The following is a 26,322-nucleotide window of genomic DNA, read 5'->3' on the forward strand; positions in this document are numbered from 1 at the left end:
TCTACAATCAAGATGACTGTGTGGTTGTCTACAGCGGTGCGTTATCAAAGTTTGCCACATAAGGCAGGAATTAAATTGCTATTATTTTAGGGTCAAATATTTTGGTCGAAGATTTTATTTGCTACGGAGGACACGGCCTGAGTATCTCAGCAGGGCATGATGATGAAAATGTCGAGCTGAATACTGTTTACAATGTAACATTCAGTGACTCAGTTGTTACAGAGGGCAAAAATGCGATTCATGTGAAAACCCATGTCGATGGCGGTAATGGAAGAATTGAGAAAATTGTTTACAAGAACATACAAATCGACGGTAATTAAAGTAGACGCATATTCAGTTTCTTCAACTTAAAAATACGTGATTTCAGGGCCTAGTGAATACGGAATAAACATTCAGGAAAACTATCGAAATCTTCCACCAAACAGCACCATGCCTGACGAGGCCAGAAACAATATTCCCATTACAGACTTAAAGTTGATTAATGTTTTTGGTTCGGTTGATAGTTGGGCGGTTCCAATATACATATTCTGTGCAGAGGGCGGGTGCTTTGATTGGGAATTCACCGAAGTTGCAGTAAATGGAACTGAGGCAAATATGTGCACATATGAACCAACCGGATTTTTTTGCTAATTAATAAAAATTGTATAATTTAGTAAATGTGTTACTATTGTCTTCACTACCGACCAATTAAGCCTTGCCCACAGTCTCAATTATTGCAACGAAATCTAAGCAATTACTAGCTCCATTTGATAATGTAGATGGTTAATTGCGGTGTCTCTAACGGTTTTCTGAAAATTTCCAAAATTTTGCTGCTTTTCCGAATAATTCAAAACACAATGAGCAAGGATTTACATTYAGAAGCTCGATTCATGATTCGACTCGATTTTCGAAGTAAAAAATTGGCTCAACCAAATAAACCTATTTTGAATTTCGCACGAATAGCAAATGCYTGCATCTACGAATATAATTATTTTCTATTTCACCCACTGTTCTAAAATGGGGCAATTGATGACTGATCAATTTTTCTAGGTCAGATATAATGGATTTCTTATCTTTGGAAACTTCCTCAAAGTCAATTGAAGGCTTCTCGATTGCCAGACAAGATAATACTGAATRYATTTCAGTATTATCCAGTCGAACCTTGATTGCAAGTGAGAATTGAATATTTAGCAGGTGCAGGAAGCAAAAATTTAAACCGTCAATTTGGAGCATTAATTTAATTATCTAAACAAATAAGTAGCATACGTTTGCGCTTATTCAATACAAAAAACTTAAAATAAATCTAATATAAGTCTTCTTATATTAGATTTACTAATTAATTAATATAAATTAAAATTTATGTGCTCAGTGATGCTATTAAATAAAATGTAATGTCTAATAACAAGAGCATTTGTTTGCTGATATATGATTTTTTGTTATTGGAAATATTGAAGACAATACAGTTTCCAATACAAGCCATTCCATTGCACTGCAACGGGAGTAGTACTTTATGTCGTAGATACTAAAGATAATTCAGGAGATTATAATAAAATAGAATTATAGGCACAAAAAATTGCTTTACTTCAGATTAAGGAATAAGATATGTTGACTAATACTTTCTAGAATTTGAAGTTAATATGTGAGTTTTGAGGTGAAAGTTTGTATACTTTTGATGGATAAAAGCCAAGGGCATGAGAAAAGTTGATAAAATCTGCTTATTTAATATATACAGATTATTAACCAGGATGTTTATACTTCCAATATCTACACTGCTTTTTACGCCTCCAGCTCCAGAGCTGGTCAAAAATGGTCTACGATTTTAAATCTACGTAGGACACGAGCAAGCACCAGAGAGTTAGAACAATCGACAATAATAAATTTTGTTTTCTTTGCGTTTATCTTAATGCTGTTCCTCCTTGCCTCAACTCATACTCAACTGTATCGTTTACATATCACAGGTGTGAAATTGAGTTCCATCCATGCAATAAGTTTCTCTTTCTCTATTTTCCTTACATGTTAAAAATATCTCCAGAGAAGGTGCAATTTAGGGAACAAAACTACAACTCTTTAAAAAAATTATGTGTATTAAATATTTTAATTTGAGCAAATCGGAACCAAGCTAAGTGTGAATATAGCGAATCATTAAAACAGGCTTACAATCAATGAAGCAGGAACGTACAAAATATGTTAACAGTTTTATTATCGAGGAACTTTCCATTCCACTTACATACTGACTGATAATGTACCAAAAAATTAGAAAACACTCATTTTTATTTAATTTGATAAAACATTTGAAACCCTTCAAATGGATTGATTAATATCTGGATATGTAGATATATGCAGTAGCGTCAAAACGAACTTTACACCGCAAGTCGGTGCGTTTGTTCGAAGCAAAAATGGGCTTCTGGTGCTTAACAGTTCTTTCTGTCCTCTTTCTTAGTCAATGGACTATTAGTCGGGCTTCAGCTGGTAAATTACAAAAAGGATTAAATTTCGAGCTTGGCACTCCTACACTTTTACCGATCAGTTTTAGTTTTTACTTAGCGAAGTGCACGGGGCTGTTGAAATATGCGACACCATAACTTTTGATAATATTTTCGTTCCTGCTTGTGAGACTCTGAACCTGCAATTGAGAGATAAAATGCTACTGTTTACTTCAGAGGGACCACCACCTTTGGCTACGCGGAATGGGAAGGTATTTTAGTGGCCATAAATGCTACCAATACCATCCAAGGAGAGGATGGTATAATTGTTGATTTTTCTTCAATAATAGACTGATTATTTTCTTATTTACGGTCAGTTCTTCCAGGGCACAGGAGTGAAAGCTGGACATAATACTTATGGCGTCGTTGTGGATTAATAAAATTGCATGGTGTATAACCAGGATGATTGTGTAGCTCTTTACATTGGTGCGAATTAGGTTTACAAGTGAAAGCGTAAATTGAATTTTGTTTTTAATTCAGGAGCAAATATTTTGGTGGACAATTTTATATGCTATTTCGCACGGCCTGAGCGTATCAGTGGGTCAAGCATGAAGTGAGGAAAGTTTTGAGTTAAACAGTCTAGTTAATGCAACATTCAGCAATTTGATCCTCATGGGGAACAAGAATGCCATTCAAGTAAAAACATATGTCGATGAAGGAATTGGAAAAGTTGAAAATATGTATACGAAAACATAGAATTCACTTGTAAAGAAAGCACATGTGAATTTAGTTTCTGTGAATGATTTTGGGTTTAACTTCAGGGCCTAGTGAATTTGACATAAATATTCACGAAAACTATCGGAATCTTCACCAAATAGCACCATGCCTAATGAGCCCGAAAATAATGTTCCAATTACAGACTTACAGCTGATCGGCTATTCCAATCTATATGTATTTTGTATGCAGAAAATGGGTGCTTTGGTTGGGACTTCAGTCAACTTTTGATTGCAGGAATCGAGTCAAATCTTTGCAATTTTGAACCTTTCGGATTTTCGTGTTGATTAATTACTTTAGCGGAAATGTCCACAGAAAAATAAGGGGATTTTACATTGGAAATTTTCGTCAGGTTATAGGAAGTCAACAAAATGGAATTTTCTTCGTCTTTAAATTAGAAATTTCCATCATTCAAAGTTTTTTTTATCTCGAAAATTGCTAGTGTTTTGTAGGCTTTGTAACTTTTATAATAAAACTGCGTTCATTAGCTTTAAAGAACGAGTGTTCAATTTGCATTTAGTATGCAGTTTCCAATACGTAAAGACGAATAGTGTTTTTGACCTCGCAGTCATCAGCAGGGGATGCTTAAACAAAGTATTTCATAAGTAATAAGCATCAGGATAGTCTGAATAACGACGAGGTATCCCTCTTAATCCTAGAAAATGTTGAGGAAAAAAGGTTATATTAACCCCTACACAACATGTGATCATTCTAAGAAATTGAGTTGAACATTTTCTAGTTGATGGTACATGTTCCAATTGGATTCTTGATGTGTCAAAAATGCGAAATATCGTATGAAAATATAATAACATAAATTATATATATATTTTGCAATTATAGGTAAAGAATGTTCCGCAAAGAACAGAATGGGCAGAAAATTTGATAATTGGGCTCTTACTCTTTGTCTATTTAATTTGGATTTAAAAATCAATTTATCAGAAATTGTTGAAACAAGCTCTGAAATAGTCCAAGCTGTAATTTTTAGTGACTGTAATCGAGGAAATTAGCGCATATTGAAACTCGTATCCTGATTTACGAATCCTGAAATCAACGATACAGTTGTTTATAATTATCGAGCCTTTTTTCCACTTGAACCTTGGATTGGATATAAGAGATGCTTGAAGGTATCAGTACTTAACTATCATTACTTAATAAGCTTGTTAACTTATTCCCTTCTAGACTTTATATCAGTTATTAAAACAATTTTTTTCTTTACACATAATTATCCATACAGTTTTGGAAATAAATAAGCAAAGTTTTCTTAATTTTTTCATAAAAGCCAGGGACATTTTTGAAGTGTTTCGATTAGTTAAATTGCAGCAATTATGTGCAAACCACGCAGTCAAAATCAGTTTCTCCCGCCGGTAAAAGCCGATATTTGTCTTCAAACAGCAAGCTCTGGTACTCAAAATAAGATAACTTTCATGTTTCCCATCTTGATGACTTGGAGATAAGAGTATTGTGTCAGAAATTACTAATCCAGACCTAGTAGTTCTCAATCACGTCGCTTTGTGAGATTTCGGCATGACTCCCTTATATTTCGTGTTGAGTGTGCTCTTCCTTCTCCAAGCATCCATCAAAGATGCTAAATCGGACGAAGGTACGAAATTCCTTTTTTTGATCCAAACATTTAATTAAAATCTGGGTTAATTTCCTTTCAGCTTGTCACGTCACCCAATTCTACCAAGTAGATGTGGCTGTTGAAATCTGCGACGTGATAGTCTTGGAGAATTTGTTCGTTCCGGGTGGAGAGACTTTGAACTTGCTGTTAAAGGATAACACCACGGTGTATTTCAGTGGAAACATCACGTTTGGTTACTATGAATGGGAGGGGCCTTTGATCGCAATCAATGCAACAAATGCAGTAATTGAGGGCAAAGATGGTAAGCGATTTGAGTTACTTACTAAACTATGCATACGTGGATTATATGATGCTAATTGAATTGGATAATTGGCAACATTAAGTATTAAATATCGAGTGTTAACCAGTTTGTAAAACGTAGGAGGAACGAAAATGCTTGACAATCATGAAAAATTTGGGATTTTTGTCGTTGGTAAAATGCGGTTTGTATGCGCAATTTGCTTCATAATTTTTTTCAATTACAAGGAGAAATTATTTGTAAAGAAAATATTACTTAGAACTTAGAAGAATAATTCTTTTAGATTCAATTTTGAATGGACAGGGCGAGCTTCATTGGGATGGACTGGGCGAATGGGGCAGTGTTAAACCAAAATTTTTCGTTATGCAATTACACAACAGCATCATGTCTAATATTCACGTGTTGAATCCTCCTGTACACACGGTTTTGTTAACCGATTCGACTAATGTTGAATTAAGCGGCTGGAATATCGATGCATCTGAAGGAGACGTGGTAATTACGAGCTCAATTATTAAAGATTCGATTTAGTCTGGGCAGCTAATTTCGAAGAATTCTAATTTAGGATGCCGTTGGAAGCGACAGAGCTGGACACAACACTGATGGTTTCGACGTTTTCAACTCAAGCAATATTCTGCTGCAGGACTCCATTGTCCATAACCAGGACGATTGTGTGGCTATACGATGTGGTATGTATTTGGGACTCAACTGTATTTTAATTGGTCTCAAATTATGCAGAAAACTTTGTTTTTCTCGACTTAAAATGAGGTACAAAAGGTTTCGGGGGTAGGGCAACTTTGTAGACTCATAGTGCTCCGGTAAGTTACATTAGCTGCTGTTCGATAGCAAAAATACTAAAAAATGTCTACTGTTATTGGTCTTTTCCGTTTGGCAAAAATTTTTGAATATTTCGAAATTGGCGAAGCCATTTCCAAAGACGTTTGCTGCGGATCTAAGAATAGGTATCAAGGGATAAGGCAGCAAGGTCAGTGTCGAAATTCACATTTCAGACTTTTAACATTTCACCATAAGCTTTTTCCAAAATTTTTSCAAATCATTTTCGGTCAACATTTCGGATTTCATAAATTGCATAATTTTGTCTTCGGCAAAATAATATTTTTTGGCGCTTTGTAATATTGAATTACRAGCGTTTGTTGAGTTTCTAACAAAATTATACTTTCAATTCTTATGTTTTATACCGAAATATYTATTTTTAATGTGAAAAAAGGAGACCGCGAGACAAATCCCAAGGAATATTTGTTAGTAACTAGGTTTTAAGTATTTAAGCCAATAAATATTTCCATAATTAAGCATAAAAACAGGAAATAAGATGTTTTCAGCCATAATAATAATCAACTCATAATTGGAAAATATTAGATTATTTTAGGTCTTTGCTGCTTTGAAACCCCAAATTTGTTCGAATTCTATTATTGAGGACTGGAGCCTTTGACAAAGCACAATAAAATAATTAATTTTTTCACTTTTATTTTAAAATTGTTTAAGTAACTATTTAAAACTTGCTGGTTTCGTATCTCGTTCACGAAACCGCTGTTGTGTTGTGTAGTAAGTTTTCCGTGGATTCTGAATATTTTTTTACATTACAGCCACTAGTGCTGTGAAAGCCTTCAGTTTGTTGATGCGAAATTACTCTTCAATCAATGAAATCCGTATAAAATCCAACTGAATGTCCTAAAAAATTACACCAAATTTGAGTGACCCTGAATAATTTATTGAAAACTGCTTGTTTTATTTTGATTTTAAATGAAATAATGCTTATCGCTTCAAATGTAGTTAAAAATAAACTTAAGAAGGTGTTTTGTCTTGACAATAATCGGAAAAATTTGCATAAATATAGAGAGCAAAAATAGTTCTAATGACATTCAGTGCTCTAAAGTGTTAAAACGAGAAACAAAAATAACGATTTATTAATTATTTATAACGAGTATTATAGAAAATAATGTATATACGTAAACACAACCAACATACAAAACAATGTATTTATGAATATTTTTCTTTCCGCTGTATTTATTTATGAAAACTATGTTTATTTATGATTGATTTGTTGCTGTTTGCCTTCAACATGCACAAAAAATGTTCTTCTGAACTCTAGGCACCAACATCGTGGTAGATAAATTCATCTGCTATGGTGGCCATGGACTGAGCATATCAGTGGGATTCAGTAACGACTCCTTTGTACTGAACACCTTAATAAATGTGACCATCAGCAACTCAATCGTTAAGGGAGGGGACAATGGAATTCACATCAAAACTCATGTCGATGGAGGAGATGGAATTATCTCCAATGTTACTTATGAAAACATTATTCTTGATGGTAATAAATTAATCGGAAAATCTTTTTTCTAATTCCACCGAAAATAAAATTTTAGGAGCATTAAAGTATGGAGTAAACGTTCAGCAAAACTATCGGAACCAGCCTGCCAATAGCGGCAGCACTTTGGACCCAGAAAACAACATCCCCATTCTAAATCTGGACTTGATTAATGTTGATGGAAATGTTGCTGATTCCGCTACTCCAGTTTACATTCTGTGTGCTGATGAAGGATGCTATGACTGGAAGTTTGAGGACGTTTCAATAATTGGCTCCAAAGAAAGCAACTGCAACTACGAGCCATCTGATTACTATTGCTAACAATGAATAAACCGAAAACAATAATATTTCAATTCTCAGCTAGAAACTACGATATAATAAAGTTGTTACAAAATATATTTCAATATTAGAATTACACGACCCATGCATGTTTTCGCTTGTTATATTAACCAACCTCTTTCATCGAACTGTCTAACTATTAAGCACAATCGTTTGATGTGAAGAGGATCTTTCAGATCTGAAGCCACTTGATTATCATAAATGTCTTGATTTGTACCTAAAATCGGGTACAGTTTGCAAACAGTCTTATAGAAATCACCAGTAGATGCAGAGGCTTTTAGTTCCTGATTAAATGAGGCCCTCGAAAAGGCCTTAATGTCTATATTCAGGTTATCGAGCACTTTCAAAAAGTTGTCATAGTAAACATCCAACAGCTCATTTAGATGTTCTTTCAGAACGACTAGTTGGACGCTGGAGAACAGGAAAACCAGCACATCTCTTACAGGCGAGCAATACTGGCTTTCCTGGAAACCCTTCAGCCTGATATCTTGTGGATAGTTGTTTTTGTCGTACTTCACCATTATGTTATTCACCTGAAAATTTCACTACCGTCAGGAAAAACTGCTGTTTTTTCATAGCTTTAACTAACCCATGCATTAGTATGTGTAAAAGTGGACCATGGCTCTTGCGTCGACAAGCAGCACTTTCTATCAAAGGTGGCCACAGCTCTATCAATTATCAGCGGTGAGAAATTTTCATTTTTCAAAACCTGGATCATATGACTTCGGGCCACTTTCTCAAAACAAGCAGTCGTGCAGAATTGGCCCAGATAAGGCAGGATTTTGTCTTTGAATTCTTTAGGTTCTTGCAGCTTCATTCCCAAAGAACTCCCATGGAACTTTGCAAGGGTAGTTAGAATAGCCTGAGTAGTTTCTAGGTCAAAACCCGTTCTGCGATGAACCGTTTTATAGCCTAAAAACATAGGGGAACTTATTTTGTGACTAATTTCTTGTCTTATCGACATGTTTTGGTCACTTGTAGCCGAATTTTTTGAAAAAATGTATTTGACCAAGAAAAAGCAACCTCTAGTTAGACTGAAGATAAAACGACTAAAAACACACGTTCAGAAACAAACGCAGTTTCAAAATATTTTGGTTTGCAGCCAACCAGAAAATTTTGTCTTGTTTCATGGTGATTAACAAAAATGTTGAAAATGTCCCTTCGTGTTTTCTCCATTATTATTTGTCATGAGAAATGACAAAAATTAATTGCATAGCATTGAAATAAAAGCCAGAGACTTAAGCTACAAACTACAAAAACATCTATTAAAATCAGTTAATTGGTATAAAAGTTAGAAGATTTTGAATTTTACTAAAAAACAGGTGAGCCTCTTTTTTGGAACTGAGCGTATTATAATAATTATGATTAAAATATCAATGGTTTCATTTTAATTTTAAGCTGGTAAACTGATAAAAATAAACCTAAGAAATACAATTTTCAAAGTCTACCGAAAAACAATAATGCAGTTTCATGAGCGAAAGTGATTAAAATATCAGAAACTTTTTAGCTTAAAAAAAACGTTGGAAAAGACTTCGTTAAGAAAAGATTGAGAGATTAAATAGGTTTCAATCCTTCCACATGTTTAAAAATAAAAGTAGTTCATCGCATTAATAAATCCAACAAATTTATTCCTGCATACTTTTCAATTTTCTGCACTTGTTCGAAAAATGTCATTTAATTTTTTTCATTTGAAGTTTCAAATGATTTTGCAGCAGCGATTTTTTAATCACATAATCCGCTACCTCTATGTCTGAGATCAGTGACGACAAGGACCGCATTATGATCCACTTCGTTTGTACCATTGAGATTGATTCTTCCTCCAAAACTGTTAGCAAAAAAGTCTTCTCCATGCCTGATACCTGAAACGTATCATACAATTATCCAGACGTTTTACCTGCCCGAGTAGCTGCGGACGTCTTCAGGAAAACTTTAGTGTTTCAATTATTTTATTAGTTTATTCAGATGTTAATGTTTGTTGGATTTTTTAATACCTTTGTCTTTAAGGTAGGCATCGATGGCACGTCGGGCGCTCATATAAATTCCCACTTCGTTCTTAAAAGTAGTGCGGATATCAGATAAGTCGTGTGCAATGCTGTATTTGGGCAATATTTTTGCAATTGCTATTAATGTCCAATTCTCGCCAGTAGCAGTATTCACAAGTTCGATCGATAGTCTAGAAAGCAGAAAACCAACCATTCCTTAAGTCATTTAATTTTGCTTTCGAAAACCCACCTTTATTATGATTTGAAATAAAGGCTCGACTTAAATGGTTAATTGAAAAATCAACAAATATCTTATTAGAGAAGACAATTGAAAACTGGCTTAGAAAATCAAAAGCAAATATTATCGTAAACGTGTAAATTAGACGCGAATAACATTGAATTGCTCTTACAGATAAAATATTCGCGACGTTTGTAAATGATAGTTACTTGTATCTACTTCACTTAGCATATTTTCAAATACAAGAGCACACACGTTTGATGCATTTGAGAGGTTAAAACAATGATATGATAAAACAAACATTATGCTTAAACCCACCTTAAAAACGTCGTCCCATAATAGTCAATATATCGAAGTCTGGAATAATGTACGGCTTTGATTTTTGATTGATCACAAGGAATATGTGGAGTGATTAGACTGTACAGGTCGTGGATGATTTCTAGCTTTTCTTCGATTTGACTTTCCATTTTTATTCAAGTTTTACCTAACAAGAATAAATAATTATTAGTTAGAAATCGACTCATTTTAACAACTAAAAATGGGATTTATAAATATATTTTTACTGCATTGAAATTTGGCAATATGCAATTACAAGCAATCCCTTTTCGAACAAACTTTCTCAGAAGCCTATCTGGAGTAAATTATATTTTCTACCAGTTTAGACGAGTTGGAATTTGCAATTTTTCTGTCGGTATCCGGCTCCCTATCGGATGTGGATTTTTTTATTGCTGACTTTCTAATGCAAGAAATGTAAACTTCAACGAGCAAAAAGTGGCAAAAACGGCATTTTTCCCAGAAACATTTCTAATAAACGTTGTCAGTGAATGAATTATCTTTAAGGAGAGCCAAATTGTTAAGTTTGTATGCCAAAAGCGGATAAACTAGAAACGCTCCAAATTATTAAAAAGGTCAGTTGGAAGTAATTACGTAGTAATAAGTACAAATCGTTTATAATAGTGCTAATAATTTTTGTCTGTTCTTTTCGGTTACCTAAGCTCTTTGATACAATAGTTGCTGTTAATAAGTCTAGGAAAAATTCTGTATAATTTATTGCATTGGGAGCAAGTTTGCAATAATATCCTGATCCATGAGAAATTGTTTATAAACAATAACTTCCGTTTGTAACCAGAAAATAATTCTAAAATTAAGTGTCAGTAGGTACTGAATTAAATGATGTCACGCAGTTCCCATGAAAACGTTTTTTTGTAATCTACCATTATATCAAAGTGGTTCTCGTAAAATACTGTTGAAAATTTTGGAAAAATTAATAATATCAAAACAGATAGACTTTCAAGGCTATTCTACCGAACGACGGGCTGAAAACCCGAAAAACCCATTAGTTTCAAAATTAATAATGTTTAATAAATATTTCTCAAATTTACCTTCTTTATTATCCCGCAAGTGTTTTTATTGAGCAGTATCGCTACAGGTATAATTTCAGTCTTTTTAGCACTTTATCGTTTCAATACTCAGTTTTTTAATTGCCCTGGTGCAATAAAGGCGCAATAAACTGCACTTTCAGAAGACCAAAAGTGCGTAGAATGATATTCAGGTGATTTGCAAAGTATTTATGGCTGATGCAAGAAGTGACGGAAAACTAAGAGAAAAATAGTGCAACTATTTATTTTCCAGCATGCCTCTAGAAGGGAGTGTGCCTCTAGAAGGAAAAACATTTTAATTTTCTTATGAAGAAATGATTGGAAAACCATAGAACTTTATTTTTGTGTTTCTATGTGCATTAATGCTTTGAAGCAAATAAACAACATTTTTGACTTCATGACATGAAAAAATAAAATTTCAGTTTGTTTCTTCTCAACATTAACACAAAAGCTAAGCTAATGGAATAGCAGCAACCGTTTTACTGACTTTCTAGTTATTGCTAATGAAGCAGGTGTTTATATCAAATAACTCAGCTCTTCATCCTTCAATGCTTTAGTAAATGTAAAGGTAAAAATTGAAAAATCTTACCAGACATTTGGTCAACTACATTTCAAAAATGCCGGTTCGTAATCCATAACTACACCTAAAATACCCAATATATATTCACTATAAACATTACCATAGGTATAGACGTTTTACATCGTTCACATTTATTTGTTTAATCGCCTTTACATAACACGTTTAAATGAGTATAATTTGATTTATGCCTTTCAAGGATTTCTTGTAGTCCAACAGTTTATGGTGCTAAATTCATTTGCTTCCAATGGTTCTAGCATCCATTGGAGAGAGTTTCAGCATTTCGAATTCTTAAGCGAAACTAATTTAAAAAAACATAAGTTCAATTTAATTTGCAATAACAAACTGTAGAATTGCAAAAACAGTTAAACACAGAATTAGAACTGAAAAGCAAAAAATGATAAACTATTAACTAAACAAGGCAGTAAAAATCAAAAGCGTGACATAAACTTTCAAGTAATAAATAGGAGATTAAGTTAATGATAAAATTAACAACTAAGATTATTTCAAATGAATGGAATATACTATAGTATAAATTATAATCTACACTTGAAAACTATTTAAACTGAATGAAATGAAAATTTTTGTGGCTTAAAATCAAGAATAATTTTGAAATTGAAGTGAAAAATGTTGGAAATTACTATCTAACCATCTATTTATCGAAAGAAGAAAAAGGTAAAATGGAAACCGAAAATTAATACTTAATTAATAAAATAATATAGTCAATATCAAAAATTAAGACTAGATGAATAATAATAAAGTTTTGTTCTAAATATTCGCGGCATTTTTTCAAAATTTTTGTTCAACTATTGGCTGATTTTCAAATTTTTAGTTCAATACGTACTTAAAAGCGGTAAATACTTACAATATATCTTTTACTTTGTACAATATCGATTAATTACAACTTTTTATATTTCTTTACTCATGCATACTTACTAAGTACTACTTGTACTTAAATAAACATTGGCTTGTTTGTTAATCACTTAGATAGGCTGGATTGCGTCGACATTAAAACAAACGGAATACTGAATGGACTTTCCATGTAAAAACCACGAAATTAGACTTAATTCCTTCTTACTCATAAATGCATGAAATAGATAAAAATTGGTAACGTTTATCGATACTTTTGCCTTTTTAGTTTAGAAAACTGTACTAAATTAATGATATAATTTTTTATCTAAAACACTTCCTGAACTACACTGGGGGAAACCAGTCTTTCAAATAATGCTAAATAGATTAGTTATTAACAATGCGTTAACAACAAAGCCAAATTTGCCCGGAGGCGCAGAATAATTTCAGAAGCGCTCAAATTATCTGGGCAAATACTAAGTACATTTTGAATTTAAAAACATATAAATTGGGATATAAATTCCATTTTTCTCCTAACTGATGGACTCAGTTCATATCGGTCCACTCAATTTTATTCATCAATAAATCACCCTTCCAAAACTTAGCCCTAATCTAATTGACGCACCGACACAGCCCTTCGAAAGGGATAATCGTTTGATGGTCGAGCGGTGTCCTCTTTGTACTGATGTCTATTCAACGCAAAAACATTAATTTGGGGCATTATGTCTTGTTTTGTGTTATTGGGATGAAGTCACAACACTTGAGGGTGGCTACATGTAAATGGACCTTAATTGATTTTTACGATTTATATTAAAAGTTTTGTTAAGACTCGCATTATCACAAAGGATCTTGCTACTGCTTAACGAGGTTTTAGCTCGGTTTCCTAAACTTGCGACAAAAGTTATTTTTAATTAAAAGTTAAATGTAAATAAATCTCATTAAAAACATGATAAATGGTAATTCTAAAAAGAACCTTTAACGATATAAATATACCCTTTGCACAGTTACTTCTATAATGTATGTGCTTATTGCATTAAAATTGTTGGAGTTGTTTGGTAGCAATATTTATTTCTTGCGTGACTGATGATGAATAAAATAATTTGCTTCTAGCAGCCTTGGACCAATCCTGCATATTAACTGTTGTCTTTCTGTCATTTGAGAACATTTTATCTGTTTTTACATAATTCTCATTTAACGAATCGTTGTAATTTTCAGCCCCTGAATTTGATTTCCCTTCTCTTAACTGAACGTAAGTTGAAGATCATCTTAATTGTTCACCCGCAAAATATCGTTTTATAACTTATTTCGTCAGTGCGTTGAAAGAAATTGAAATTTTTCTTGAAAAATTTCTTGAAAAAGAAAAAGAAAATTGCAATTGTTTTTAGAAACAGCACAATAAAATTATACCCAGAAGCATGCTTTGTTATTTTCCATATCTAATTTTCAAAAAAAAAAATTCTGCAAGCTTCAAGGCATTTTCATACAATTTTTTACAATTGCAACCCAGATGAATTAATTTGAATCATGTAAAATAAAAAGTAGGCTCGAGATGTGCATGACTTTTATACACTTTTTTTCACCTGGCCGGCAATCGTCATTTTATATAGTTCGTTACTTTTACAAGCCCATGATTACAATCGCCTCCTAAATCAACAAAATGAAACTTTTAATATAAATGTTAGAAGAAAAATTGCTACTTTTGTACAAGAAACTCCCCAAGTGCTTTCTCTAAAAATTCGTCTACATTCTGTATAGTAAAAGTACTTAATTTCTTTGCTTGACAACCACAATTCTAGCGTTTTTTAAAGCCCATAAAATTTTCACATTTTAAAATACTAACGTTTTATCTAAAGGTAAATGTTTGCAGAACTTTTTTGGGTGGAGCAAATAGTTGTAATATTTCAATAAATGTAATTATTGCTTATAAAATAAAATACATTCTTATCTGGAAACTTAGGTAAAAAGTTTTACAACAACAATTTTTTCCGCGTTGTTATATAACATACCTACCTAAACATATAACACCCCTAAACAAAACTCCATTGAAAAACATTACTCTATGATGAATCCCCATACTTTGTACCAGTTTTTTTTTAAATTCAGGAAAGAAACAAACAGTGGCTGAATGAAATAATGAACTAATGACAAAGCACAAAGGTAAATTCAGCGTTCCAGCAGGATTTTTTTATCCATTACGTCCATTAGTTATATTATACGCGAACGGGCTTTGCAACGATGGCGAAATGAATGAGAGAACAAGAAATTTATGTAATGAGATTTGCAGGGATGTACTCATTGTAGTCTGAAAAAATTGGTTAAAAAGCAAAACAATTAAGTAATTAATATTGAATTTTTATTGAATCAATTTATATTGTCGATCACATAATGACTTCAATTACTAGTTATGATATGTTTGTAAACTATGGTTTGAAATTACTATTAAATAATATAACTTTTGTTCTTTGCACCTTTGTCCTTAGAGCCCTGAAATAACTTAAAATAGGTGAAACGATGGCCCAAGAAAAATTGTAATTTTATTTTCTGCCAATATCTATTGATCGATACACCCAAAGACCTAAATAGGCATCTGTTACAGTTTATAAAAAAATAATTAAGTATATTTTAATATACACAGACTTTATTTTTTGATCTCAAAGACTTTCAAATCAACAGCTTCACCTTTGTTCATGCAAATTTAAATATTTGTTTGCAGATGTATTTAGATTTGTTTGAATCAACTAGCGCGTAATTAGTAGATATGTGCGATAGCAGATGATTTCGTTTCCTGTTTTCCAGTTATTTAAATTAGTTAGTTTAGTGAATGTGTTGACTGAAAGATTTTCTTATTTACCTCCATCAAACTAGGAAAAGTTTTAAAGTGATTGTTATTAAATTTGTCATTTTTTATGCATTTTCCATGGATTTTTCCTTTTTTAATTTGACTAATTCCGGCCCTTCGTATAGGGAGCTATAGCTTAATCAGACTAGTTTATGAATAAGCAGCACCAGTGCCTGTGTAAGCCCTTTTGTTCCATTCTGACGACTGCAAACAATGGCAAGAGGAGGCAATTTGACAAAATATGGGACGTGCCAGCAAGTAGAAGAAAAGAGAGAAATGTAAGCATTGATAGCTACATACTTTGATGGAGCAAACAAGAGAGACCAGTTCGTTATTTCTGAAAACTTAATAAAATTGAATCAGAAGTTGTGGAATTTTAGTTGACGATCCAACGCACCTGAAACTTTCAAACAGCAAAAATATAATGATTAAATCAGCTGAAATTTTAATTTCATCCATCCGCGGCAAAGATGTATGTGCAATTGATAAACCACCTTCAAGTACACATCGACTTGCAGACCTGAAATACGAGCGTAATTTCTCAATAACTCTATAATGAACATCTAGTGAATTAGTATAATTTTAACATCCGTAGCAGCGGCAATGAGTTTATATTATTTATGATCTTTGATCTCACGTTTCGTTGATAAGCAAATAAAAGTGGCATCCTGAACTCTCCTTAATCAGTGATTCTGAGCTTGTTGAATGGGTTTGGAAGGCGAGATGGATTCCTCATTAAGTATTCGAAACTTGGATGAAGTTCTGAGCAACGTGCTGAAACCGGATGAGTATGTGTTGAGTAGCGAAATTTCTCCGCTCACTGTGCCAGGCGAGAATTACGGATCTATTATGGTGAGGTTTGTAAATTGCGATTTCTCAATTTTTCACCACCTCCACTAAACGGCTCTTCATTCTAGAGTAGTTATTAACATCAAAAACCGCAACACCAAAAATACCAGAACTCTGCATGCAGCAGGAAAACTTATTCCTGACAATGAAATCATCAAAAAAGTTTTCGATACTCAAGTAACCTACAAGTAAGGTTGTTTCTAAAGGCAGCCCGATTTTTGTTGAAATTGAATGTTTTTAGATGCGAATTTTATTTCTATGCCTCGATAGTTCCTGTTTTGGACGAATTTTTGAAACGTAATGGATTTCCTGAAGGCGCTGATTTTATTGCGCCGTTCTATGGAGGCAGACTAAATCTACATGGAGGACCTGAAGTTGATGAAAATGCCATTATTTTGCTTCAAAACTTAAAACAAGAAGGTAAAGGACAATATAATTTGAAATATATTAAGAAGGTATTTATAGAGCGACTTGAGTAAGTTTTTCGTGATTTTAGGTCGTGGTGGAAAGACTTTTTTTTTTTGACGTTTGCAAGCGCGAGTAGTTTACATCCTCAGAGGTTTGGTGCCCGGAAACATACACCTATACAAAGCACATCTGCGGATGTAAACCACTCGAGCTAGCAAAACATCCGGCTTTGTCTCAGGACGGACAAAAATCCCGAAAGGCTCCTCAGAATCTCGAATGATTTTTACTTTGCGAGTAAACAATCTTTTGATTACACGTTTATCACCACACAAGAGCGCCCATGATTGCGTATTACATTTTGTTTGTTTATTTCGCAACTTTTCGGATACTTGTGCGCATCATAAGTGTGTTTCTAACGAGCAAAATTTCACAAATTTTTCAACGTCCAACCAAGAAACTGTGAAAGCGCAAAGATTCTTCAATAACTTATGGCTTCCATGTTCCTTTTTACTTTATTGGATAGAAAAAGGAAATTATGCACCCATTCATTAGCCACCGCGATCTACTGATTTAGAGCCGATTAATTTTTATTGATAAACGACGACATGAAAGCAAAAGTTGTTATCTGCCTTAGTTGAATGGATTTGATAATTTTTCATGATACATCACTTGTTTATTTTTCAATGAGCGTGTTGCTAATACCCAAAATGTAATCTTCTCTCAATGTCCATCCGAAAAATACAAATCACTGTGTTATTTATGTGCAGATGGAAGAAGGAAGATGCTTGAATATATGCTTCTATTTTAATGTTCATATCATTCGATACAAGAAGGCAATGATGCATGCGCTCACACATTGACCATTCCAATATCCCGATTTAATCCCGATGGATTTTTATTTATAAACTTCTATTATTTTCAGGGTACATCACTGGTCAAAAGCGTGTAGGACTGGATATACCAGTTGCACAAACTGCTCTGGATTCGCTTGCTAAGTTTCACGCATCTGGAATTGGGCTCAGACATTTGCATCCAGATGTCTTCGAGTCCAAGCTGAAACCCCATTTTTACTGCTTCACTCCCTATGGTTTAGATGAATTGGTAATTATTACAGCCACCATATTAACCTCTATAAGTCTTACTATTCCTGTTTCAGGTATTAGCTAGCTTAATTCCTGTTCTGGAAAAAAGCGACAAATTTAGTAAAGCAGAAGTGGACGTGGTTAAATCAGTATTCGCACAGAACGTTAAAAAACTGGATGTTAGTGAAGCTTGGGGCACGATCATCCATTACGATTCTTGGGTAATTTTTTTCGTCGTCAACTTGCAGATGTGCACTGACTTCGATACTTTCAGGTCAATAATATTCTCTACAAACTAGAAGGAACGAAACCAGTTCACAGCATTTTAGTCGACTTCCAAGTCTTCGACTACGGCACTCCATTAAACGACGTTATGTTTTTCTTGTTCTCCAGCATAAAGCAAGATTTGTTTGAATCGCAAATCGACAACTTGCTCAATTATTACTATCAAGGGCTCGTAAGCAACTTGAAGACATTGGGGGTGGATATTTCAAAGTTTTCCCGCTCCAGCTTTGACCAAGAAGTAAAAATGGCAGTGCAAAATTATGAATATTATCATGCAATGTGGATGCTTCAACCCATAATGCACGAAGCATTTAAGTCTGTTGCAAGTTTAAAGGACGGAACTGAAGATCCTACAAGTTGGTCAACGGAGCACCAAAATAAAGTGAAGGATATAACTCGCATGTGCTTCGATAAAGGATGGCTGTGATTATTACGTTAGTCTGGAGTAAAATGGTTTTAATGTAAATTGTATAGTTTAAAAAATATACCACTTTAAATATTCAAGTGAAAGTTGAGTGATTTTTCATAAATCAGAGCTTTTTTATTTACATGCATGTGTGTTTCCAGTAAAGCAGCAGAAGCAGTTTTCAATTAAAGAATTACAACAGGATTAAGCAATTAAAAATCGCCTGCAAATCCAGACTATAAAAAGGTTAAAATTCAATAACACTTAAGCAATTAGTTTGGATGATGCCATCCAGTCATTTCCTATAACAATTTGAACTTTGTTACTACCAATAGTTTTTGCTCTTGCATTTAATATTTTCTCTGATAATTTAATGGAATGATTGCGCGAGAATGTATATTGAAATCGTAAAACAAGGCACAGATATGGTACTTTCAATGTTATCAATACGACCAATATAAACAAGCGCTGTAAGATTTAAAAAATCAGTTCATTTTAAACCTGTTAATAAATTGGTCAGAATCAGTAATTCGCAGCTTCCAATGGGTTCCCTACCAACAATTCGACATATAGAAACTCTTCTAAGAAATGAGTTAGCACCTAATGAATTTGTTGTGAGTACGAAATCATCGCGTCTCACAGTGCCCGGGGAAAATTTTGGATCGGAAATGTTGAGGTAACAAATTTTTTGAAGCAAAATTTCAATTTTTGTCAAATTAATTTTTATTTTTTTTATCTAGCATTGTTATCAAAATTAAAGACAACGTTACGAAAGCCGAAAGAACTTTACATACAGCCGCAAAATTAATCCCGGAGACTAAAGAAGTGCAAACATTTTTTGATACTCAGGTAACATACAAGTAAGTGTTTTTACGTGAGTTGGTTGACTAATTCACTTTTTTGACTTGTAACAAAAGAATATAGATTTTAGTGAAAATTATTGATAACTTATAGACATATATTTTTGCATTATGAATTATGATTATTTTTGACAGGATTAAACTTTGTCATAAATTTGTACACTTGTAATACATTCATGCTAAATTAATCATCTATTCGTAATTAAATGAAATCTTCGGATACTGTTCAAAAATCTAAATCATCTTACATGCGAGAAATTGCTGGCATTAAAACAGCATAAATGACCTGCGCTTATCAAAAAGTTGATACACAAATTTTCTATTCTAATAATAATAATAATAATCACAATACAGCAAATATGTATGTTGTTACATATTAATAAAATAATAACCGTACAAAGAGTGGATATAAACCAATACAAGTTTATGAAGGAATTAGTAACTGGAAGCAAGAGAAGAGCAAACCACTGACTAAAAACATAGTTAAAAATGTTGTATAAATAAACTTGTACAGAATTTCTAAACTCATCAAAGAGTTTTTTCAAGACAATCAACAAAAAGTGAACAAGTATTAGGAAAACTCACAAACTAAAAATTTTGCAAATTAACATTTCGTTCGTTCTCATTTTACATGGTATAATGAACATTTTCAAATGCTCTTGATCGACTTTGACCTTATCACATTCCAAACACAAATTAAAGCGAAGGACGAATATTCAAATCTGGGAATATGAAAGGAGAATCGACGCTTATAATATGCCATTATATCACTTCGCCCACTGCCTCATCGTCTTTGAAAATGTCCACCGCAGTTGTGGACGAAACGTCAGGAAGAAATTCCGATAGACCACGGCTTCAAAGCCCGGAAAACATTCCTAAATGTAATCTGACCGGCCGTGAAAGCCTGCTTAGTCTGATATGACGCTTATAATAATTCACTATTTTACGATATATAAAATAAATATAATCGTTTAGTAAATTCATCAAATTTATTTGTGAAGTCCTTCATGCGGCAGTAATTTACATCACTCATTTGTACACTACATAATCAGCAAACATGAAAAGCAAACATTTTCCAAAATGAGCTATACATCTGTTGTAAATGATCTAAATTCTATATGTTTCATGGGCTGAAGGTCAGATATTTAAAAAAAATTCAAGTTTTACTCAACGCAATGATTATAGTCAAATTAACTTTAATACGAAGTCTCTGCACGCAACAGCATACAAACAAAACATTTATTAATATTCTTTTAATGCATGAAATTAGTAGAACACTAAAAAACGCCATCATTAGAAATTTTCTTTAGTAGCAACTTCAGTTCAACCACAAAGTACCATTATTGCGATTGTTCGGAAAAATAGTAAATTTCATGTGTGTAATTACCAAAAGCGTAACGTTATTCTTGATGTCTGACCTATTAATGATATCCTCGGTTTACTGCCGGGGTCACCTACTTCCATTGAATTTTTCAACTGATTGAAAAATGTAAAATAATTGGCGGTTTATGGTTCGGTGGTCTTGCATATCTTGGAATTTGCCTTATATGGTGGTCGTCTTAAAACACACACATGTTGTGTATGGTAAAAAGTGAAAAATATTGCTCATTCTTTTTCAAGTAATTGCAATGATTTCTATCAATTCATGCAACTGTACAATTATTTATATATAATAATTCTTCGGTACATTCAAAACACGATTTTTTTTTCAGATCAGAATATCAATTCTACAGTTCAATAGGACCTCTACTAGACAACTTTCTCAAAGAAAATGGGTTTCCAGAAGGGGCTGATTTTATAGCCCCATTCTATGGCGGGAGACTTAACTTGAATGGAAGCGACCGCGTAGATGAAGACGCCATCATTTTAATGGCAAACTTAAAATATTTAGGTAAAAATAACCAAATTATTGCCCAATTATTCAAATGAAGACTACGCCTTTTTAGGGTACGCTACTGGAGATAAAGCCAAAGGTTTGGATATTTCTAGTGTTGAAGTTGCCTTAAAGTCCTTAGCCAAATTCCATGCTGCCGGCATTGGCTTTAAACAGCAAAATCCTCAAAGCTTCGAAACACATTTTATTCCCTACTTCTACTATTTCATTGGACATCACTTTCATGATTTGGTAAAAACTCATTAGCTCTCATAAACATTGCCTTGAAAATATTTTTAAGGTTTTTGCCAATTTAATTCCTGTGCTGGAAAGTGGCGGATTCAGCACTGAAGAAATCGAAACAGTAAAATCCGTTTATCAAGGCATTACAAAGAAACAGGATATCAGCAATACTTGGGGAACACTAATTCACTATGACACTTGGGTAATAGGAGTTTTTGAGTGAAAAGTAATGGCTAAATATAATTGGTCTTGGTTTTCCAGATGAATAATATTCTGATCAAAAACGATGGTTCTGAGCCGAAGAATGCTATAATAGTAGACTATCAAGTGTACGAACAGGGCACACCGCTTAATGATATAATGCTTTTCCTCTTCACCAGCGTCCAACTAGACATTCTCAAAAAAGAAATTGACCACTTTCTGGATTTCTACTTTAACTCCCTGATAACAAATCTGAGAAGACTGGGATTAGACATTTCAAAGTTCTCTAGAGACAGTTTTAATGAGGAAATTAAAATCGCAGTAAAAAAATACGAATTTCATCACACCATGTGGTTGTTGGAGCCCATATTGAATCCAAACCTGCAATCATTGGCAACATTTAAACAAGGGGATGTATATTTGCTGAACTGGACCGAAGAGCACAAGGAGAGAATACAATTTATTACTCGCTTGTGCTTTGAAAAAGGATGGTTTTGATTTGGTGTACCATTAGAACATCGCACAAAGTTTATTTTTTTAAGCAATTGTAAAAGTCTTTATTTACCTTTGATAACACTGTTTTTAATAAATATTTTACGTCAAATGTACGTGTTGTTAAAAGGAATAAGCTGAACGGTATCATTGGAAAAATTGATGGTTCAGATTCTTGCATATTCTTATATTAAACATACAAAAGTGATGCGGCTGATGCTGCTAAAAAATCTTTTTTATCTCGTTTTATTACTATCAAATGAATTTATTATGTAACTTAAATGTATAAACGTCTATCGGCATAAGGATTTACCGAAAATCAACACCGATGACTGAATAATAATAAGAATATGTATTTTTATATACAAATTTAAACAATCACAAAGTGTCATTTTTTATCATCACAGATAGAGACTTTAAAAACCCAATAGTGAGGAAACACAAATACGTTAGAAATACAATTTAAAAAATAACATGTTGAGAATATTCCCGCGGTGATAACATTTTTGCTATGTTTTCCGAGGAGGTTAGGCAATACTACAAGTTGCCCTGTTTTATAAATACAATTATTAAAAATGTTTTTTAATAATTTGTAAATAATTTTAACTAAAATGATTGAAATTGTTTTAATTTTATTTACTCTCTGCCTCTAAAGATCTGACTGGTTATTGTGTGCTGTATGTGGAAACTTCTCATTGTCTCATTGATAACATTAGATCTTGTTGTTTCGCGAAATAATAAAATCATTCAAATATTTGTAAAAAATATAAGAGTATCATAATTCTCTTGCAAACCCATTTCGACGAAATATTTTTAAACTCAAAACGACGAACTTAATCAATACCACAATAAATCGTTGCGTCTTCGTATCGTAAACTAAATACTAGTTTCTAGCTTTGAATAGTTGAAAATGGTTGGAATGTTACACTTTTTTGATCAAAACAGGGCGTATTAAGCATAAAATAAATAAAACTGACTTGGTAAGCGCAGAACTTCAAATTCATAAACAAATAGAAATTCTTGGTTCTTAAGTAAGCGACTTAAATAATGTAAAATATCTTGAGGAATTAGTTTAAGCAAACCGAACTAGCACATGCACTATCATTTTTGCCCTATCATTCTTATACTTTTATAGCATCTTTAGATAAATATTTGATTTTTCTGACTTATCTAGGTAAATATCGTGTAAGACAAAGAATGACTGTAATATGGCTATTGATAACCCCCATATAAGTTTATGTCCGGCTTTAGGTCTTCAGTACGCCAAAAAATATTGGATTGATTACACTATAATTCTTCAAATTGTACATAACTGAAGCAAATGAGTTCCATACCAAAAATCCGAAACATTGAAGGTCTGCTAAAGAATCAATTAGCGCCGAATGAACATGTTGTGGACACAAAAATAACGCGACTCACAGTACCCGGGGAAAATTTTGGATCTGAAATGATGAGGTGATTTATTTTCCATTGTTTCTAATGGAAAATTTATTGGTGACATATTCGGTGTTTTCCAGTCTGGTGATTGAAATTCGAGACGATTCTGCGAAAACGGAACGAACTTTGTATGCTGCCGCTAAATTGATTCCGGAAAAGGAAGAAGTTCGGGAACTTTTCGATACTCAGGTAACATACAAGTAAGTATTTTTTCATAAACGTTTTTTTGTGTACAGCTGTTAAGGGAAATTTGTAATAGACAAAATTTTCCAAGCGTAAGTTGATTATATGAGCAGCAAAGCAGTTGCTTGATGTCCATCTCAGGGCAACGAAGAATGAAGATTAATATATCCTTATTTGTAATGATCTTACTTCTAATATTCTTAATTATTCTCTTAATTTTTTTCTAAAATTTTTTTTCACAAAATGTTTCACTTGGTGGCTTTAATTCCGATCGGAAATGGGACGAAAATGGTTCGAGAAAATTTTGCAAAAAAATTATGGTCATTCTAACAAAAAATTAAGATCGATGTTGATTTGCCTCAAATGTACAAGTACAGTAAAAACAGGATAATGGAATAAGAGTAGTTATTTCACTGTGAATAAGGAAAGTACTAATTCATATTTTATTTCTTGATGATTTTCATTCATTCCAAGATGTGTTGATTGTATTGGTCTGTTTTGCATTGATCACTGTATTGTTTGGTTTATATTTTTTATTGTTGTTTTTTTTGTGTCATTTCTTATGTCATTCGCTTCATCCTTAAGTTGTATTTTAGATTTTTGACGCAATAAAGCATACTTCGATTTAATTTTATTTGATATAAGCGGTTATAAATGCACATGAAAACTTTGCAAATCAAGGGAGCAAATATTAAAATGTTGAAAAAAAGAAGATCATTCCTGTGCATCGTCCGTATATCTATAGTTAAATATCGAAACGTATTTAACATATTAAGTTAAATATTCAAACATTTATTAATTCTGTTTTTCGTTTGCCCTCGGGAATTTTATGAACGTTTAGGACTGCTCCAGTTATTGTTTTAACCAACCTGGAACCAATTTGGAGCCTGAAAAAATAGAGAACAGTTAGACATTGCATTTCATTAATTTATTTCTTAACTTATAATAACTATAGTTGCTATGCAAAAGTTACGACGAATATTCTCGCGGATAGAAAATGTTTGGATTAGGTTTTGAAAATAACAGTGGCATAAAGTGTTATAATAACAACAGTTTATTCAGATAACTTTTTACTTTATCGTAAATAAATCGATTTCTTCTATGAAGTTTTACTTTTTACTTTTCTTATTTTGAAATTCATATGTTACATTTTTCGCAAACTAAATGTAAAATACTCATTCAATTAATTAACACGCATTGTTTTTGCAGATCAGAGTTTCAATTTTACAATTCTGTAGGACCCACATTGGATAAATTTTTGAAAAAGAATGGATTTCCAGAAGGAGCCGATTTTATAGCTCCTTTATATGGTGGAAGACTTAACTTGGATGGAAGCGATCGTGTAGATGAAGATGCTGTTATTTTAATGGCAAACCTGAAAGTTTTAGGTAGAAAGTAAAAAATCTGAATGATTTAGTATTTGTTAACATACCAATCAACAATTTTTTAGGTTATTCTACAGGTGACAAGTTTAAGGGTTTAGATATTTCTAGAGCTCAGGTGGCTTTAAGGGCCTTAGCCAAGTTTCATGCCGCTGGTATTGGTTACAGGCATCAAAATCCTGAGAGTTTTGAAGAAAATTTTAGGCCCTACTTTTATTATTTTATCGGCGATCACTTGCATGAAGTGGTAAGAATATGACATGAATACGGTAAGAACCAGGCTTCAAAATACGGCTTTTTAGGTTTTTGACAATTTACTTCCCGTCCTGAAAAGTGGGGGATTTAGTGCCAAAGAAATGGAAACAGTTACTTCAGTTTATCAAGGCATTGCGAAAAAGAAAGACGTTAGCGAAATTTGGGGCACGCTTATTCATTATGATACTTGGGTAATACTTCATGCAATCTGTTCGGGTATAAGTGTTTTAATGCTCGAATTTTCCAGCTGAATAACATTCTGATCAAACATGAAGGATCTGAGCCTAAACAGGCGGTTCTAGTCGACTACCAAGTATTCGAATATGGCACGCCCCTTAATGATGTAATGCTCTTCCTCTTTACCAGCATTCAACTAGATGTCCTCAAAAAGGAGATTGATAATCTGCTGGATTATTATTTCAACAGCCTTGTGGAAAATCTCGGAAAACTCGGCCTGGATATTTCAAAATTCTCCAGAGATAGTTTCAATGAGGAAGTGGCAGTAGCGGTTAAAAAGTACGAATACCACCACACCATGTGGATGTTGGTACCTATTTTGAGCAGAGATTTGGAATCGGAAACAGCTGTTAAACCTGGAACCATTCTGCACTGGTCCGACGAGCACAAAGACCGAATTAAATTAATTACGCGATTGTGCTTGAAAAAAGGATGGTTTTAAGTAATCAACTTTCTAGCGAAATTCTGTAGTATATTTTGTGTTAATATACTGCGCTGCTGAGTTTTAATCTCTGTGCTTATTTAATTGCTTACAAAAAAAGCG

General features: G+C 33.1%; 5 protein-coding genes across 8 annotated transcripts in view; 4 read left to right on the forward strand and 1 right to left on the reverse strand.

Annotated features, from left to right (window-relative positions):
• The window catches only part of LOC109534920, a gene marked incomplete in the record, with an annotated part of 8,635 nt that extends 821 nt beyond the window's left edge, over positions 1-7,814 (forward strand). The window contains 10 exon segments of the mRNA XM_048661180.1: positions 1-36; positions 91-312; positions 368-625; positions 4,017-4,150; positions 4,692-4,776; positions 4,838-5,059; positions 5,340-5,548; positions 5,619-5,742; positions 7,164-7,385; positions 7,441-7,814. Coding sequence (XP_048517137.1) covers positions 1-36; positions 91-312; positions 368-625; positions 4,017-4,150; positions 4,692-4,776; positions 4,838-5,059; positions 5,340-5,548; positions 5,619-5,742; positions 7,164-7,385; positions 7,441-7,703 — 1,775 coding nt within the window.
• Positions 7,736-12,134, reverse strand: LOC109534919. 2 transcript variants are annotated; one of them, XM_019900716.2, is made up of 7 exons: positions 11,910-12,134; positions 11,324-11,598; positions 10,260-10,425; positions 9,713-9,894; positions 9,464-9,580; positions 8,311-8,633; positions 7,736-8,254 (listed from the first exon to the last, which is right to left on the reverse strand). In XM_019900716.2, the coding sequence occupies exons 3-7, from the start codon at positions 10,406-10,408 to the stop codon at positions 7,823-7,825; spliced, it is 1,203 nt and encodes a 400-aa protein (XP_019756275.1). In that variant the 5' UTR covers positions 10,409-10,425; positions 11,324-11,598; positions 11,910-12,134; the 3' UTR covers positions 7,736-7,822. The 2 variants fall into 2 exon arrangements, with proteins under 2 accessions (XP_019756275.1, XP_019756274.1); XM_019900715.2 differs by lacking the exon at positions 11,324-11,598 and having other exon boundaries at positions 11,910-12,131.
• Positions 12,135-16,042: 3,908 nt separating this feature from the next.
• On the forward strand, positions 16,043-18,713 carry LOC109534915. 2 transcript variants are annotated; one of them, XM_019900709.2, is made up of 6 exons: positions 16,137-16,442; positions 16,503-16,622; positions 16,676-16,854; positions 17,765-17,943; positions 17,999-18,145; positions 18,199-18,713. In XM_019900709.2, the coding sequence occupies exons 1-6, from the start codon at positions 16,291-16,293 to the stop codon at positions 18,634-18,636; spliced, it is 1,215 nt and encodes a 404-aa protein (XP_019756268.2). In that variant the 5' UTR covers positions 16,137-16,290; the 3' UTR covers positions 18,637-18,713. The 2 variants fall into 2 exon arrangements, with proteins under 2 accessions (XP_019756269.2, XP_019756268.2); XM_019900710.2 differs by lacking the exon at positions 16,503-16,622 and having other exon boundaries at positions 16,043-16,442.
• A 61-nt stretch (positions 18,714-18,774) lies between these two features.
• Positions 18,775-22,396, forward strand: LOC109534917. Of its 2 annotated transcripts, XM_048665500.1 has the most exons (6): positions 18,775-19,291; positions 19,356-19,475; positions 21,188-21,366; positions 21,422-21,600; positions 21,650-21,793; positions 21,853-22,396. In XM_048665500.1, exons 1-6 carry the CDS (start codon positions 19,158-19,160, stop codon positions 22,288-22,290), a joined length of 1,194 nt encoding a protein of 397 aa, XP_048521457.1. In that variant the 5' UTR covers positions 18,775-19,157; the 3' UTR covers positions 22,291-22,396. The 2 variants fall into 2 exon arrangements, with proteins under 2 accessions (XP_048521457.1, XP_048521460.1); XM_048665503.1 differs by lacking the exons at positions 18,775-19,291; positions 19,356-19,475 and adding an exon at positions 20,765-21,094.
• Positions 22,397-22,852: 456 nt separating this feature from the next.
• LOC109534916 lies at positions 22,853-26,287 on the forward strand. The gene is made up of 6 exons (XM_019900711.2): positions 22,853-23,739; positions 23,802-23,921; positions 25,114-25,292; positions 25,355-25,533; positions 25,589-25,732; positions 25,789-26,287. Exons 1-6 carry the CDS (start codon positions 23,606-23,608, stop codon positions 26,218-26,220), a joined length of 1,188 nt encoding a protein of 395 aa, XP_019756270.1. The 5' UTR covers positions 22,853-23,605; the 3' UTR covers positions 26,221-26,287.
• The last annotated feature ends 35 nt before the right edge of the window (positions 26,288-26,322 follow it).

Source organism: Dendroctonus ponderosae, unplaced genomic scaffold (genome assembly GCF_020466585.1).
Source record: "Dendroctonus ponderosae isolate FM_Combo_2020 unplaced genomic scaffold, Dpon_F_20191213v2 Dpon_F_20191213_1, whole genome shotgun sequence".
Classification (NCBI taxonomy): Eukaryota; Metazoa; Arthropoda; class Insecta; order Coleoptera; family Curculionidae; genus Dendroctonus; species Dendroctonus ponderosae.

Coding starts and splice junctions, on each gene's coding strand:
- LOC109534919 (XM_019900716.2), bottom strand. CDS start 10,408: ATGGAAAGTCAAATCGAAGAAAAGCTAGAAATCATCCACGACCTGTAC. Junction 9,895..10,259: donor TATGGGACGACGTTTTTAAG/GTGGGTTTAAGC, acceptor TCTGCTTTCTAG/ACTATCGATCGAACTTGTGA. Junction 9,581..9,712: donor TGCCTACCTTAAAGACAAAG/GTATTAAAAAAT, acceptor GATACGTTTCAG/GTATCAGGCATGGAGAAGAC.
- LOC109534915 (XM_019900709.2), top strand. CDS start 16,291: ATGGGTTTGGAAGGCGAGATGGATTCCTCATTAAGTATTCGAAACTTG. Junction 16,443..16,502: donor TACGGATCTATTATGGTGAG/GTTTGTAAATTG, acceptor TCTTCATTCTAG/AGTAGTTATTAACATCAAAA. Junction 16,855..17,764: donor TCAAAACTTAAAACAAGAAG/GTAAAGGACAAT, acceptor TATTATTTTCAG/GGTACATCACTGGTCAAAAG.
- LOC109534917 (XM_048665500.1), top strand. CDS start 19,158: ATGGGTTCCCTACCAACAATTCGACATATAGAAACTCTTCTAAGAAAT. Junction 21,367..21,421: donor GGCAAACTTAAAATATTTAG/GTAAAAATAACC, acceptor ACGCCTTTTTAG/GGTACGCTACTGGAGATAAA. Junction 21,601..21,649: donor GACATCACTTTCATGATTTG/GTAAAAACTCAT, acceptor AATATTTTTAAG/GTTTTTGCCAATTTAATTCC.
- LOC109534916 (XM_019900711.2), top strand. CDS start 23,606: ATGAGTTCCATACCAAAAATCCGAAACATTGAAGGTCTGCTAAAGAAT. Junction 23,740..23,801: donor TTTGGATCTGAAATGATGAG/GTGATTTATTTT, acceptor GGTGTTTTCCAG/TCTGGTGATTGAAATTCGAG. Junction 25,293..25,354: donor GGCAAACCTGAAAGTTTTAG/GTAGAAAGTAAA, acceptor ACAATTTTTTAG/GTTATTCTACAGGTGACAAG.